The sequence below is a fragment of the Aptenodytes patagonicus genome, chromosome 5 (genome assembly GCF_965638725.1).
Source record: "Aptenodytes patagonicus chromosome 5, bAptPat1.pri.cur, whole genome shotgun sequence".
Taxonomy (NCBI): domain Eukaryota; kingdom Metazoa; phylum Chordata; class Aves; order Sphenisciformes; family Spheniscidae; genus Aptenodytes; species Aptenodytes patagonicus.
Genome location: NC_134953.1, coordinates 67362312 through 67377267, shown reverse-complemented (window position 1 = coordinate 67377267; position 14956 = coordinate 67362312). Strand labels below are relative to the sequence as shown.

Here is a 14956-nt window from a genome sequence, read left to right as displayed (position 1 = left end):
CCCCACGCACACCACTGTAATGTTACCTGAGGGCTGGGTTGGTCCAGGGAATGGACACAGCACAGGATCCATCCCTGCATGCCTGCAAAAGAGGGTTTTCAAAGTGGGGGGTCCTGGATCCAGGAGGCTGAGGAGGGGAGTGGGCCGAGGGCACTTCCTCGTTGGCCCCTTCCCAGCCTTGAGCAGCCCGGTGGACCCTGGTGCAGGCGGCCACAGGAGGGAGCTTGGCTCCTTCCTTCGCCTGCTGCTCGGAGGACAGTGGCCTGGGGTGGGTGACAGCCACACTGGACCTGGGTGCAAGCTCCTGCTTGGTGCAGGAGCAGCTCCCCATGGTCAAACCATAGCATGTGGGACCCAAGATGCCTTGGGAAGGGAGCAAGAACCCAGCTGGAGCAGAGGTGGCTGCCTTCATCCTCAGGGAAGCCCCCACCTTATTTCCAGCAGCTGGTGGGCAATGGGTCCCCAGTGCAGAAGAGCCGCTGGGGCTGTTGCCTGCAGCCACAGGGGGACCAGTCATGCTGGTGAGTGGCATGTCCCCATGGCAGGGACTGGTCCCTTTGAAAGCAGTGCCAGTGCTGGACACATGGTCTCACCGTCCCCCCCCAGCAGTGGTCAGGGGCACCTGGGTGACCCCGATGCCCAGCTCCCCGTGTTGAAAGGGCAGGGGAGCAAGGAAACCAGCCCCCCCAACCTGTACAATCTCCTGTCTCCCAGGAATCTGGACCTTCCCAGTTTCCCCAGCCCACAGCCCGCTCTGGTGCTGCAGCCCCACTCCCAGGGGCTGACACACCCGGGATCACCCCCCAGCGTCTCCCCACACTGCCATGGCATTGCTGCCCAACTCCCCTCAACAGTCCCAGCGCAGGAGCTGGCTGGCAGAGCAGCCACGTTACAAACCCAGGGCCAAAATAATGGGAGAAAAATTATGGTGGCAGCGATGACGCATCTGATTGGAAATGGTTAATTACTGGGGGGAGGCTTGTGCTACTGCTGCAAAGCTGACAAAGCCCCAGCGTGGGACCGCTGGTAATGGCTCTCATTAAAAGCCATCAGAGCAGGAGGTTGAAACCACATCCATTTTCTCTAACTGCTTTCAGAAGGGGAAAATGATGCTCTGGCCCCTGCTATTAGGGGTGCACTGCGTTCCTCAGGCTGGGAAAGGCAGGGCTCATTTCCCTGAACGCAGAGGCAGAAGTCCTGACCACTCACCTTTTCCCAGGATTGGGTCTCTAGCCCATCAGTATACCCTTTTTTTTAAGTTCAGTGAAGATGTGGAGATCAAAAGGATCTTCATAAGGAAGAAGCCCTGGGACCAAGGAACGAGCTTGGTCCTGGTGCCTCCGCTCTGCTGTACACAGAAATGATGTATCCTGGTTTAAAACCCCGAGCGGGGCAAGAGCTGGCCTTAAAATACCAATGAAGCCACCAGGATGCTTCTTTTCCCATTTGGTTTGGGAGCTCGCCCCTCACCTTGACTGCTGCTGGCTTCCCCTGAGCCCCTTAAAAAGGGGGGGAGTGGGGATATGCCTGAGTTAAAAACGGGAAAGGATGCCTTTGGGCAGAGAGAAGTGGCAGGAGGAGAGAAGGGCAGTTTTGGGTGGCAGTGCCCTGGCAGGGAAGAGGAAGGCACCCAGGGAGATGAGGAAGGTCTCCCCGCTCCATCAGTGCATGCACATATGGCTGACCCCAGCACAGAGCCAGCACCCCTCATGGTGGCAGCTAGTCTGGGGGTGATGAGGGGGATGGCCACGCTGGGATGAGTCTGAGGGATGCAGCCATATAGGGGCTATTTTCCCCCATGAAGGGCTGGGATCCCTGCCCTCCCGTCCAGCCACTTTCCTTGGAGAACGGGGGTTTGCCACGTTCTGACATGACTGCTCCTGGTCAGGGGATGCTGGGCTCAGCCAGAGCTGGTGGTGGCAGGGAGGTGGTGGCTGTGGCCTGGCCCTGGGCACAGGGGAGGAAGGGTCCTTGGGGAGGTGGATCTGGGCTGGTCCTGGGACTGTCATCCCTCTGCCCCAGAGCTGCAGGATGCACCTGGTGATATGGACTGCAAGCTGGAGCTGCAAAACTAAGGGGAGGAGTGATGGCCCAGGCAGGTCATCTATGTACTGGGCTAGATTTGGCCCCTGCTGACCTTTGAGTGCCTTTCTGCAGCCCCCGGCTGCAGCCCCAGCTCCCTGCTGCATCCTGGGTCTGTCCCCAGAAACACAGGCACCCCCTTGTCTCACGCAGCCTCCTCATCTCCTTCGCCCTTTTCACCACCCCATCCCCAGGACAGCCGCACACCAAAGGACTGCCCGGCTCCTCTCTGGCTTGTTTCTCTTGCGAGCTTTGTTTGGTGGGTGTATTTTCATTTGCTTTTTTTTTGCTATTCACAGGGAAGAAAGGGAGGTCACGAACCCGTGGGCAGATGTCAGGGCAGGACTGACGAGCCCGGGAGAAGGGGCGATGCCACCCACCCCGGCAAGGTCCTTAGAGGTTGGCAAAACCAGGGTGAGGAAGGCTTTGCTCCATGGTGCTGGCTCTGCCCATCCCTTCCTCTCGCCGCCCAGTCCTGCAAGGTGGCTGCTGCACTGTCCTGCTGCGCCATCATTCCGCTCCATCCCTCCGCTCCATCCCGCTGCTCCATCCCGCCTGGCCCGGCCACCGCACCAGTCACGTCTGCTGTGGCAGGTGGCAGGTCTCCCCGATGGCAATGACCACGTCCTGGGGCTGGTGGTCCTGGTGCTGCAGCACCTCGGGCATCTCGCTCATCTCGTTGACGCTGTTGCTGATGCAGTTGACATCACTCTTGTTGCTGTTGTCATCTGGGCTGGGGCCGAAGATCCAGTCTGGAGGAGGGAAAAGCACAAAACAAGCCCCTGGTTACCTCTGGCTGGCCCCAGAGTCAAAGCTGGCTGGGAAGTAATTGTTCCCCACTACATCCTACCCCTCACTCTGGGTGTTCACCCCCCAGGAGGGTCCTTCACCCTCCCCTGCCCCTTCAGCCTGCTCCACTCCCCTCGTACTGGGGTCTCTGCTCTTCCCAGCTCTAAGCTGGTTTTCAGGCTGCTGGTTTCTGGAAGCCCTCCTGGCTTAGGTGAATGAAATCACCCTAATAATCCCAAAAATGAAAATGAAGTGTCTCCAAAACAAAGTGCACATCTGGGCTTGCCAGCACGGGAAAGCAGTGTATTTTCTACAGCAGGTTTTTGCTGTCAGAAATGGAGGGGATGATTAAATAACTGTGTGACATCCAAATGGGGCTGGAGGCATGGCTGGGGACATGGCTTATCTGCCGCGGGAGTGTATCACAGCCATGCCAGAGCTTCAAACCCTCCATGGGCTGCTTCGGGGCTGTGCTTCTGGCAGGCCACCGGAGCGCCAGGACGTGGCTCTGAGCTGATCTGGCCACTCTCACAACCCTGGGGGTGACCGATCCCCCTCCAAAATACAGTGGTTGCTGCTGGATGGTGGTGTGACCGAGATGTCCCCTGCAGCACAAGGGGCTGCGGCTCAGTGGAGGCAGGTGCTGCCACTTCCCAAATATGTATTTTTTTTTAAAATTTGGCTGTTGGTGTGGTGAGAGGCCATGCCCAGCTATGATGGGGAGGCACCAGCAATGGGGAAACCAAAGCTGGGGAAACCCAGGTGAGGGGAGAGGAGCCCCTGGGGCCAGGCAGGACCTGGCAGCGGTGGGCAGTGGAGCACCAGGACCCCTCTGCTTCAGCCCTGCTCCCAAAATAAAGCAGAGATGGCTATGGGGAGGCAGACAAAAGGACCAGGCTGGTTTAGTTGTTTCTGAGGGACTCTGCTTATTCACCAATGGACTGCTCTCAAGAAATAACATTTCTCTCCTTTGTGGCATGGGGTATTTCAGAGTCTTTTCTGTCCCTGGGGAGGATTTCAGTTGCAGCTCTTCAGTGGACGAGGCCGGCTGCCTGGCGGAGCAGGGACAAACGCAATCACAGCAAGATGTTGCCTTCTTCATGGGCTGTGGAAAAAAGTTTTGCCACAAAACCAAGGCAAATGATGGCAAATTCCAGGGTGGGATCCTAGGGATGAAAGGAGATGAAGGTCTCATTTCTTGGGTCACCGATGGTGAGGGGGAGAGATGGGAAAGACCTGTGGTCCTCCCTATGCTTGGTTTGTGTACCATAGGTTGAATTTTGGGGCTTTTTTGAAAGGCCCAAAGCTTTTCCTTCATTTTTGAAGAAAACCCAGAAGTTTTGTCATTTTTACAGTGCAATATTTGACTTTCTTCTCCAGCCTAAAGCCATTTGGCTACGCCATCCCCAAGGGCGCGGGGCATGGCTTTCGGAGTCATGCTCATGCTGTGGAGCCAGGGTGGGTGTCCACCCTGCCACGGGGACCAGGCAGGGAGCAGAGGGGCTTGTGGCCTGCTGCCTGGGGCGGGCTGGCTGGACGTGGGTGCAGGCTCCAAGGAGGAGAGAGCTCCCACCACGCTAAGTGCAGGCGGCATGTCCAGACAATGACTGTTTCTTCTTGTTTTTCCTTTTTTGTTCACCTGCATCACTGTGCCAGCAGGGTCTGCTGGTTGTGCAATGGGAAGGGCAGGAGAACCATAGTCCCCACAACTACCGTGGTGCTGGCAAGACTGATTGAGGAACTCAGCAAAGACGTGGTCCAAAGGCTTTTGGGGAGCCCCGGGTCTGCCCGAAGTCCCAACTGGGGCATTTAGCTTTGACTTGCATGGTCCACAGCCCCCACCAGAGCCGGGGCTCCCCATCACAACCCTTCTCTGAGGAAATCAGCCAAGCTCAGGAGGCTCATTTAGGTCTTTTTTGCTTTATAGCCTCCATTTTGCTTGGATTTACTGGATTTAGACCAAAGCCAAACACTCCACCAGCTGCTTCCCACCCTGGCCCCGCAGCCCGGGCTGGTCCATGCCACCTAGACACCACCCTCCTGCCTCCAAGACCTCTCAGGCTTGTACCAGCCCCTGCACAGCTGCTTGGCGTGAGGAGGATCTGGAAGGCAATAACAAGATTGCCTCCTACAAATACTATTAAATGTCTCAGCTTGTTTTCCTTGACGTCAGCAGTAAAACTCCAGCGGGAGCAGGGGCTAGTCCAGCAGGGAAGAAGGGGAATAACCTGTAGAAAAAGAGGTGACAGGTCCCCAGATATCCTGGGAACCATCGGGTGAGGGTTGCAATGGGAAGCAAAGACCATGGCTTTGCATGCCTGTGAGCAAGGGGAGGTGGCATTTGGTGGCCAAGCAATGAACCCTTGGGGACATTTGCAGACAGCAGAAGAAGCAAGAGCTGGGCACGACACCGTGATAAAGACAAGAACACAGAGGATGAGTGTTTCGGGAGAGTGCCAGGAGGGCTCAGCAAAAGCCATTTTCATAGGAAAAGGGTCACAGTGCATTGTCACCAAAAGGGATGTGGCTGGCCAGGGCGCCTGGGGAAGGCGGCTTGCACAGGGTTGCTGCAGTCTAATTCCCGGGTAACTGCGGGCTGGATTGTACGCGCTAATCCGAACCGCTGCTTCCCTGGGAATTATTTCTGGAGCCTGCTGGATCTAATTACCCGGTAATCTGCAGGAAGATGTAATTAGGCTGTCATTAGAGGGTATTTACTGTGATGCCTTTATGATTTGACTGTGTAAGTAAGGAGTGAAGTAATTACACAATTACATGTTATTTGTGGCCATTTATGGCCTGTAACTTCAGCATGTTGCCATGTGCAGAAGAGGGGAGCGAGGCCCCATGGAGCCAGTGGAGGATCTCCTGCCAGCAAGACCCTGGAGAAACAACCATAAAAATGTCAGTGCCCTCATGTCCTCCACCAGCTACTGCTGGCCGGCTCTGTCCTGGCTGTGCATGCTCTTCCTCAGCTTCTCCCTCCGGCTCCTCCCCAGCTTGCTCAGCCTGTGGGTGAGAAACTGGGGTCCCCCCCAGGTCCCCCATGGGATGTCTGGGGAGGGACGAGGGGAAGAGAGAGGGGACCTGCACATCTTTGGTCCTGATGTGATTAAACCTTGTTCTGATGTGGAAGGACCTTTGCAGGGGATGGGATGCACAACCTCACATCATGCACAAGCATGCGTTAGAAACCTCGGATAATGAACCCTGCGGGGGGGCGTAATCAGGTGATGGAGGGTGGTGAGGGGCTGGGAGCTGAGGGACAGTGGTGACTGACTGAAGGTAGCTGAAACCCTTAGCATCATGACAGGTATTTCTCTCTTCATCCCTTACATCTGGCAAGGGGTCTGCATGAGCAACAGAAAATGGGCACAATTGCCACTGAGAGGAAAATGAAATCCTCTTTTGGAGCAAAATCCACATTGAGGTTCACACAGGCTCCAGCCAGAAGGCAAGCAAAGTTGGGCTGAACCAGGGCACCCAATGGACCTGGGGCACCCATGGGCAGAGCTGGGGTGAGTAGGGGTCCCACGGTGCGCTCCTGGGGCAGTGGCACCCCCAGACCCAGGACAATCATGCTTTGGAGTTAAGGAAAAGCATTGCTTGCCCCTACCCAAGCCCCTGGAAGGAGCTCGTAACATGTGCTGCAAAATCAGGGCATGCACACGGGCATGTATGTGAATGCCTCAGATAAAAGAGAAGGACAAAGTGACATTCTCGGCCAGGCTGGGGGAGCAGCATCTAACCCAGAGACACCTCTCCCCACTTGCCAGGTGCTGCCGAGGCTCAGCGTGCCTGCTGAGGTCTTGCAGGGCAAAAGGTGAGGTGGAAAGTGCTGAGATGGGGTGAGATGGATACAGAGCGATTGATCCAAAGCAGCTGGGGAGAGAAGATAGGGTAGACTGGGTAAATCAGGATCTGCGGAATAGCATCTCTCCCTAAATAGCAAAGTGATGTGGCACAAAGTGTCCCTGCACCTCCTTGGCTCTGCCTGAGTCTTCGACAGCATCCCTGGAAGCAGGACCCTTGGGATATGCTGTGGTTTTGGGGGCAGAAAAACAGTGTTCAGGGCTGCCCAGATTTCACAGCATGTTTTACCACTCCTCATGCTAGCAGCACAAGGGACGGTCCTCACTCAGAAACCCCTTACAGTGCAGGCAGCGCACAGCAGCCCCCTGCTGCCTGCATGCAGAGGGGCACAGGGATGCTCCACAGCCAGTCTAATCCTGGTGGGGTGGCCAGGTCCCCTGCATTCATTGGTGACAGGGCAGGATGTCCATGAAGCAATTCAGCCACTGGAAAAGAGATGTCCCTGACAGAAGAGCAGAAGGAGGTGGGAGAAAGGGCTGAAATTTAAATGCAACCCAGTGAGTGAGACATTTGCACTCCCTGCAGAGATGGAAACAAGCAATGGAAGGGGAAACGTTAGATGAACAGACTCGTGCTCTAGTTTTATTTGCTTTAAATGGAGCTGGGTGTGAAAACAGCTGCTAAAAAAGCCCTTTTCCCAGCAGCAGCAGCAGAAGACCTCTTTGTTTGGAACAGGTCCCGACCCAACAATTGCCTCATACTCTGCAGCAAGGCAGGACCAGCTCTGGCCAAAGCATTACCGACGGACACGAGTTCAAGGGTAACCCTCATGTGTTTGACACAATGCAGCAGTCACAGCTGGACACCAGCAACACACCGTATCTGTCTCATTTGCAGGACAAACTCTGCTTATTCATTAGCAAAATCAGCAGATATCTCCCAGGTTTGTTCCGCTGGAAAATCTCTGTCTGCCTCTGGCAGTAGTAATTTGTTAGCAAAAAGTTCCCCTTTTCCCCCAGATTCACGTCTTTCTAAATTAACTTGCTGTCGGGGCCTGTTCTTCGTCCCCTGTAGAAATTTCTTAGGTTAGCCATGCTGGGTGAGTCAAAACTGTCCTGTACCCTGAGCAGCATGAGCACACTGCTTTGCCAATGGACAGGTAAGGACACTGTCCCTCTGCAGAGCTGTCAGTGGCATGAAGGGTCTGGTGGGGAAAGGGGTGACATGGAAAAGGCACTCAATTAATCGTGATATTCTCTTAAAAATAGCTTCTCTGCACCAGTATAACCCTGGACCAAGCCTGCATTTGATCCCAGTCCCATCCGTAGGGCAGCGTCGCTGCTCTGGAGAGCGGGTCTCTGAGAGGTGATGGCTCAGGTGTGGTACGCGGGAGGCAGGGATGCTCCTGGGGGTGGTTAGTTGCTCTCCACATCCTCCAGCCTTCGTGTTTGCCATGGAGGCAGAGCAAAGATGGCCAGAGGGTGAGGAGCCGTGCTTGGTCTCAGCTTGAGGAAGGTCAGCAGTTACACAGGAGCAGAAAGGCATGGTCCTTACCCCAGGGACCTGACACAGCCCATTGCCGGACCACACGATGGCAGGAATGGAAACGCTGCTATGGGATGGCACATCCCTGAGGCCAACCTTGGTCGATCCCCAGCAGTGCATGCTGGGAGCCATCCCACTGCTCAGGCTTTGTGTTTTGAAGGTTTGGCTGTGAAAGCAGCCCTCCTAGAATAGGGCCACCTCTGCCTGCTTTTTGCAGGGCCAGACCACTGTGGCCACTTGTCTGGCCGACAGCCGCAGCCCACAGCCACGGTGATGCCAGGGCAGATGCAGGGATGGAGCATCTGCCCGTTATTACATACAGTAGCTGGGAGTGGGGATTAATCCAGTGAAAGCCATCCTATGGCAGCCACTGCTAGACATCAGCACCCCTAAAATAGAGGCTAAGGAACCCCTAATGCACCCCCATGCACCAAAAGGGAAACTGAGGCAGGGGTGTTAGTGTCAGAGGTGGGTTAGCACTGAGGTGGGGAAACAGAAGGGAACCTGACATGGCCTCTTCTTTTCCCTTAACTTTGGGAGGCAAATGAATCATCCTCAAAACAGAACCCATAAAGAAGACATAAGTCCTCTCTGATGGGCCTGAGATGCTATCTGCAATCCCTGCCATGGGCTGAATTACCCTAAGAGCCCTGCGGTTCTGTGTGGGAGCAATTAAAAGCGGATCCCAAGTCCCTGCAGGATCACCCAGCAGCTATTTTCAGCAACGCTACATTCATGCACAGTTTCTTTGTTCAAGGAAATGATTTCCTAAAAGAAGCCTGAAATGTGGCGGATGGAGATAAGGCTGAAAAATAAAAATACAGCTGGTGGGTCAAAAGGGAAAAGAAAAGAAAGACCCTGCTCCGAGACTGGCTTAGGGTTTTGAGCAGTCCTGAAGCCATCGACCAGCACAGTCCCGCTGGTGTCGGCAAGCCTGCCCTGCCTTACCCCAGCTGGGCATCTGCCGTGGGCCCATTCCCAAAGGAAAAGTTTCATCAAGGTCTCCTCTGGAGATCAGCAACGCAGAGGAGACCTCGGCTGAACCGGGTGACACTGGCAAAGGTCTCCCTGCAAAGCATCAGCTCCCACGCAGACTAACAGACCCTTCCCGGGTGGTTCCTGTGCAGGCAGCGAGATGCTTTCTTGGGGACCACACGCACTGCAGTCTCCATGCCAACCGCTTTGTTTCCAGTCAAACTTTTTTCCCCCGCCTTTTTTTCTCCTTTTTTGTGTGTTTAAATAAGGGCAATATTCAGTGAACTGCTGAGGACGGAGGAGGGAGGGCAGGCTGATTCCCAAGGATTGCAGTAATTAGGCGCTTCGTACGTTGGTGACAGGCTTGTCATTTGCCAAGCCAGCACTTCGCCGCAGCGCCGTCTCCGGCAGCTCTCCAGCGCTCCCAAGTTAAGCTGCTTTCCAAATGCTTTGACCCAATTTGTCTTTACTGGTAGCCAGGTCTGATCCGCGCTCACGCAGGAGCTGTCCGCCCGCCTCAGGGGGCTCGCATCCATCCCCGATCAGAGAAGCCTGATGAGTTTTGGGAAAGTTGCAAACACAAGACTTTGTCAGCTCAGAGCAAGTGGGGAGGGACCGGAGAGAAATTAAGGTATTTTGGTATTTTGGGCTTTCCTTCAGCTCCAGGAAGAGCTGAACACAGGCTCTTTCAGAGCCCTTTTATCCATGTCCAGGTGCTCTGGGGGTTGAGGACAGACAAGATCCCCACCCTGGCCGGAGGGGAACTCTGCCTTCGCCCTCTCTGACAATACATCTTTCCCTCTCCTCCGATGCAGCCTCCCATTTTCCTCTCCTCCCCACCCCCCTGGGCATCACAGCAGCATTCATCTCCCTGCGGGGATGCCTGGACAAGCTCTAATTGAATTTTTAAGAAGCAGCTGAGGGAGAGGTGTCAGTGTCTCAAATGTTTGGATTTTGCAGGGGGAAGGCACCACCAGGAAGAGCTCAGCAGCATCCCGAGAGCCCCTCTGCCATCCCGAACCGAGCCCAGCACCTGCTTCTCACGGTCCCCATGAGTGCATGGGGCTGGGTGATGCTTTGACTCCCCCAGCCGTGTCTTACAAGCTGTTATTGAGGAGTCAAAATCATCCTTGATGTCTCCGAGTGACTGTTTAAAGTAGTGATTAACTATTCACACTTTAATCTCCCCGAAACAGGCTCCAGCCCTTTGGCATCTTATTTCCATCTCTCTCTGTATCCTTCTAAATATGATTAGCGCAGAAATGCTGATAGCAGAGGTTGGAGCTGCTGCTGAGTATATAAATCCAGGCATTGTGTTAAGGCAGCTAATAGACAGCTTCTTATTTACTATCCCTCGGTCCCTCTGTCCTGTCCCTGAAGTCATTTTATGCAAACTCATTCAAATGAAACCTTCTCTTTAAAGGCTGCTGCTTGGCAGTGTTAACAAACACGGTCTCGTCCGCTCTCCTCCGAGGACTGGCTCATTTTAAGCATATAAATAGTGTGAAGACAGGCCCGGAGTGCTAAATAGGACGAGCCGGAGGCAGCCTTCGGCACTGAGGGGTGCTGCTGGAGTTTGGGAAATGTTTTCTCCTTTCTGTCTGGATGGGGCAGAAGCTCACATCTGGATTTCTGATCCTAACTTGGAGAGATGTCACCTCCACCAGGGCAGGGAGGATGCTCTGCCCTGAGCGAGGGCGTTCAGCTGGGAAAGGGCTTCTTCTGAAGTGGCAGAAAGCGGGCAGACCCCAGGGCTGCCCCTGTGCCTGTCCAGCCCTGGGACAGCCGTGGTGCTGTGAAAGGCTGTGGAAGTCCCTTTGTAAAGGGCTTTGCAAGGGAAGGGGCACCCTGCTGAGCCCATCCCGCATGGAGGCAAAAGCAAAAGGTGCCCAAGGTCACCAGGGAGCGTTGGTGCTGAGCTGGAAATAGCATCGCAAGGGCACAGGTGCCTCTGACCACAGCTTCAGTCTCTCTCCCTGCCCGAGGGGGCACAACATTTATGTGGATTTTGGCCCTGCTTTGCAGTACCCACCCAAGGGGTGGTTCTGAGCACCCACATCCATGCTCTCCTGCATCAGGGACCCCAGCAATTGGGGCAGGGGGGTCTGCTCCATGGGGGCACTGTGACTGGTCCAGCTCCTGCCTTGGGGGAGGTTTCTAACCTGCTCTGACCTGGTCCTTTGAGCATCTCAGGGCAGGAGCATGTATATTTTTAGGTGCTGTCCCTGCTGCCTACCTTTTTTGGGAAGGCAATGCTAAATCAGATGAGTGGCAGAACCAGGAGACATTACAGCCCCAGCAAGCTGCTGATTAAGTGTTATATTTAACACTTTAAGACAGTATCCGTTCCCTTCCAGCTGGGGTGAAGAAAGACTCCTCAGCAGCAGCTCCCTGCCGTTTTCCTGGCTGAGCCTCATGTGAGACCCCGAGCACTGCTCCCCGCCAGGAGTTTCGATCCTTCTTGTCCCATATATCTCCTCCCCAAATACCTGTGTCCTAGACCTGCCAGCTCCTGTCAGGTTGGGACCCCCTGCCCGCGGGTCTTGGCTTGCCCTCCCATCAGCAAGGCACGGGTGCTGCCTGCCCTGCAGGCACTGGTCAGAGTTTTGGCCGGTGTGTATCATCTCCTGCGCCCCAGGAGCAGGGAAATAAAGGGGAATTGTGAATGAACACGTGGATTTTGCTCCAGAGGGGTGTGATCTCCCTCCTGCTGCAGAGACAGAGCCTGCAGGGCTTCGGCCCTGGCTGGGGGGGGAGGTTTGGAGCAAGGGGTGTGCAAAGGGATTTCAGCCCCACTCCCCTGCAGAGGACATCGCTCCCCAGAGTTTTCAGGGGGGGTATGCACATCTGCAGGAGCCAGAAGCTTAAATCCCTCTGTGGATCCCTCCTGGCCCCCCATCTGAGCTGGAAAACTGCCACCAGCTCCCTGCAGCAGGGCCTCGTCCCCCAAAAGGACATGGCAAGCTGGTTGCTGGGGTGTGGGCACCAAAAGTACCGGGGATTCAGAAGGGAATTAGGCACATTTGAACGCCCCGGCACCAGCAGCCTTACAAATTATGGGGCAAACAGTAAGAGTACCGCTGAGGGCTTGCCGTAAGCAGCCAAGCACCTCTGCCTGCACTTCTCCCTGCCCACGGTGGCCACAGCCAGCAGAGTGTTTGTGCTCTTGTCCCCAGTGACGAGGGACCTCGTTCATCAGCAACAGGATGGAATGAAAGAGCCAGGAAGCCAATTCTCATAAAAATGCACACTCTTTGGGCTATCGTCTTACAGATTTGTTGCAGCAGCCTCAGAGGCTGTGATGGTTGTGCTAGGTACTGTATGAGGGAGCCGGACTGCTGAGCTGTGTTTCCTAGGAGTTTATGGATTCACTGGTGTCTGATAAGGGGTTAAGCTTTTCTTTCACAAAGCACTAGTGGGTTGTTATCCTGCGCTCAGGTATCTGTTGCCATGAAACTTTTCGTTTTGGAGACCTCTAATCCAAGCTCAGTTGAAACTGGCCAATGGATTTCACAATCGTTCGGCAGCGCAGATGTACACACATACACATTTATACACACAGGCACACACGCACAAACCTCATTGCTTTAGGAAAGGGTCTAAACCTAAGGATTTTCTCCGGGAAGCTGATTGACATACAGCTCAGTTTGGAGAACCCAGCACATCAGATAGATAAACTCACACTCTTGTAAACATGAAAGGGTCAGGGCTTGGTCTAAAACCCACCCAAATCAAAGGAGAGACACCAGCCAGCATCCCCAGGCTTTGCACCAGGCTCTTTTTGACCACATGCACACAACGCGTGATGCCAACACTCACCTATAAAGTCGTGAATGAGGTCCTTGATGAGATGCCCGACGATGGCGTACGCCACTGCTACCACCACCAGGGCTGCCATGAGAAGGTAGAGGACAGCCTTGGGCAGAGGAATGGCGTCTCGAGGAGGGGGTTTGTACTCCTTGTAAAGCTGGTCATTGTCCGAGTACGAGTACTGGAACAAGTGGTCCAGGCCAGCTGTGAAGTTGCTGGAGTTCATGGACTGGCTGTTGGACAGGTAGTTGTCCTGTTCGGGATCCTGGAGGACACTTACCACCGAGCTGGTGGTGGCTTCCACTTGCTGTACCAAGTTCAGAGTCTTGTTAACACTGGGGAGGATCTGGGAGAGGAAAGTGCTCCAATCTTTAATGGCACTGATGTTACAAATAATCATAATTGCAATGAGGAAAGAGATCTCCAAGCCCAAGAGATTTAAAAAGGAGAGAAAGAGGCAAGAATTGCTGTGCTTACACCAAACCACGTACTGCAAACGGGGCAAAGAAGGTCTTGCTGGGTTAGGTTTCTCATTTGAAAATTCTTACATGATCCGGTAGGGATGCATCTGTGGTATGTTGGTGCTCACTCCTGGAAATGCCCGCAGCAAACCCCTATGGGCATGAAGTTCCTTGGGAAAAAGTAGGTGCTGCAATGATTTTGACCGATATCATTTTTGTTCCTCAGCTGTCTCTCCCTGATGCTACTCACTGATGAAAACCAGAGAGACAGGATCCTGTACGTATTTTCAGTCATCTGGAAAAGAAAGATAAATTGCTCTTCTCCAGCTTCTTTTCACAGGTGATGGTCCTTGGAGAGACAGAAATCCCCCCTTTGCCGTCTCCCAGGCTCAGTCTGGGTAACAGCAGGAGCAAGGTGTGTGGTGCCGTGCCGTGCCTCTCCCCGTAACACTGCCCAAAGCGTCCGCAGAGGAGAAACGTATATTCAAAACCCACAAAGTTCAGCCGCTCCCAGTGTGCGACGGAGCCGGCGGCATGCAGTTCCCGGCCACGCCAGCCTGGCTTTCAGCAACTTCTTTTGCTGGCATCTCCTGATCAATTCCTTTAAAAACAAAATCACAGTCAGACACGACAACCGTGACAGCAGTGAGCCCAGCACTGGGTCTGTGAAGGGCAGCCAAGATGAGGAGTGGCTGCTCTCGGGTTTTACCTTAAGGACTTTTGCAAGAGAACAGATCTGCTCGCCTGATGCTCCGGCTTGTTTTATTCAGCGCTCGGCTCCCTATGGACCTCCCCGCAAACAGCAACCGATCTGGTGCTGCTGCCTGCCGTCTCCGTGTGTGTGTGCATGCGTGCATGTGTGTGTGTGTACACTCCTCCCCGTCCTCTTTCCCTTCTGTCCCTTCACCCTACAGCCCTGCTCGCTCTTCCCAGCCACCCCGGCTGCCAGCAGCGAGAGGGATTAGCTGTCGAGAGGTCAGCTCCACAACTCCCAAGCGTGCTGTGAAGCTAGCGATGCCTCGTGGGAGCATAGGCTCAGCCTCCACCACTGCTCCCCAGGGAGTTAATCCTTTCGATGCCAAAAGACGTGCCTGCCTTGATCCGGCCGCTGCATCTTCCCGGAGTGGTGGAGGGGAAGGTGGTGAGCAGCCAGAGCGTGCGTGTGGGTGCGTGTGGGTACACGCGTGTGCATGGGGGCGCAGCTGGCGTGTCCCACTGGCAGCCCAGGCTCAGGCAGCGCTGGGGATAGGTCTGGCGTCCCCTTAGGGATGAGCCCCCAGGTCCAGCCCGGTCATGAGCGCTGAGCACAGCCTTTGCCTGGAAGCTGCGCTGCCAGCAGAGAGAAATTGAATCGCGGGCGCTGCTGGGATGAGGGCGGACATCATCAATCCCACCGCCAGCATCCCAGGGCAGCGATGCTCCCCACAGCCCTGCTCCCCCCCTCAGCCTCTGCCCAGTGAAGTTTTGGCATCAGTAGGATG

The 14956-nt window shown here is 54.8% G+C and overlaps 1 protein-coding gene across 1 annotated transcript; it reads right to left on the bottom strand.

Annotated features, from left to right (window-relative positions):
• Positions 1-2322: 2322 nt before the first annotated feature.
• On the bottom strand, positions 2323-14443 carry LOC143160502 (uncharacterized). The gene is made up of 3 exons (XM_076338234.1): positions 14185-14443; positions 13024-14076; positions 2323-2834 (listed from the first exon to the last, which is right to left on the bottom strand). Exons 2-3 carry the CDS (start codon positions 13412-13414, stop codon positions 2659-2661), a joined length of 567 nt encoding a protein of 188 aa, XP_076194349.1. The 5' UTR covers positions 13415-14076; positions 14185-14443; the 3' UTR covers positions 2323-2658.
• Between the last annotated feature and the right edge of the window lie 513 nt (positions 14444-14956).

Coding starts and splice junctions, on each gene's coding strand:
- LOC143160502 (XM_076338234.1), bottom strand. CDS start 13,414: ATGATTATTTGTAACATCAGTGCCATTAAAGATTGGAGCACTTTCCTC. Junction 2,835..13,023: donor CCTCATTCACGACTTTATAG/GTGAGTGTTGGC, acceptor TCCCTCCTCCAG/ACTGGATCTTCGGCCCCAGC.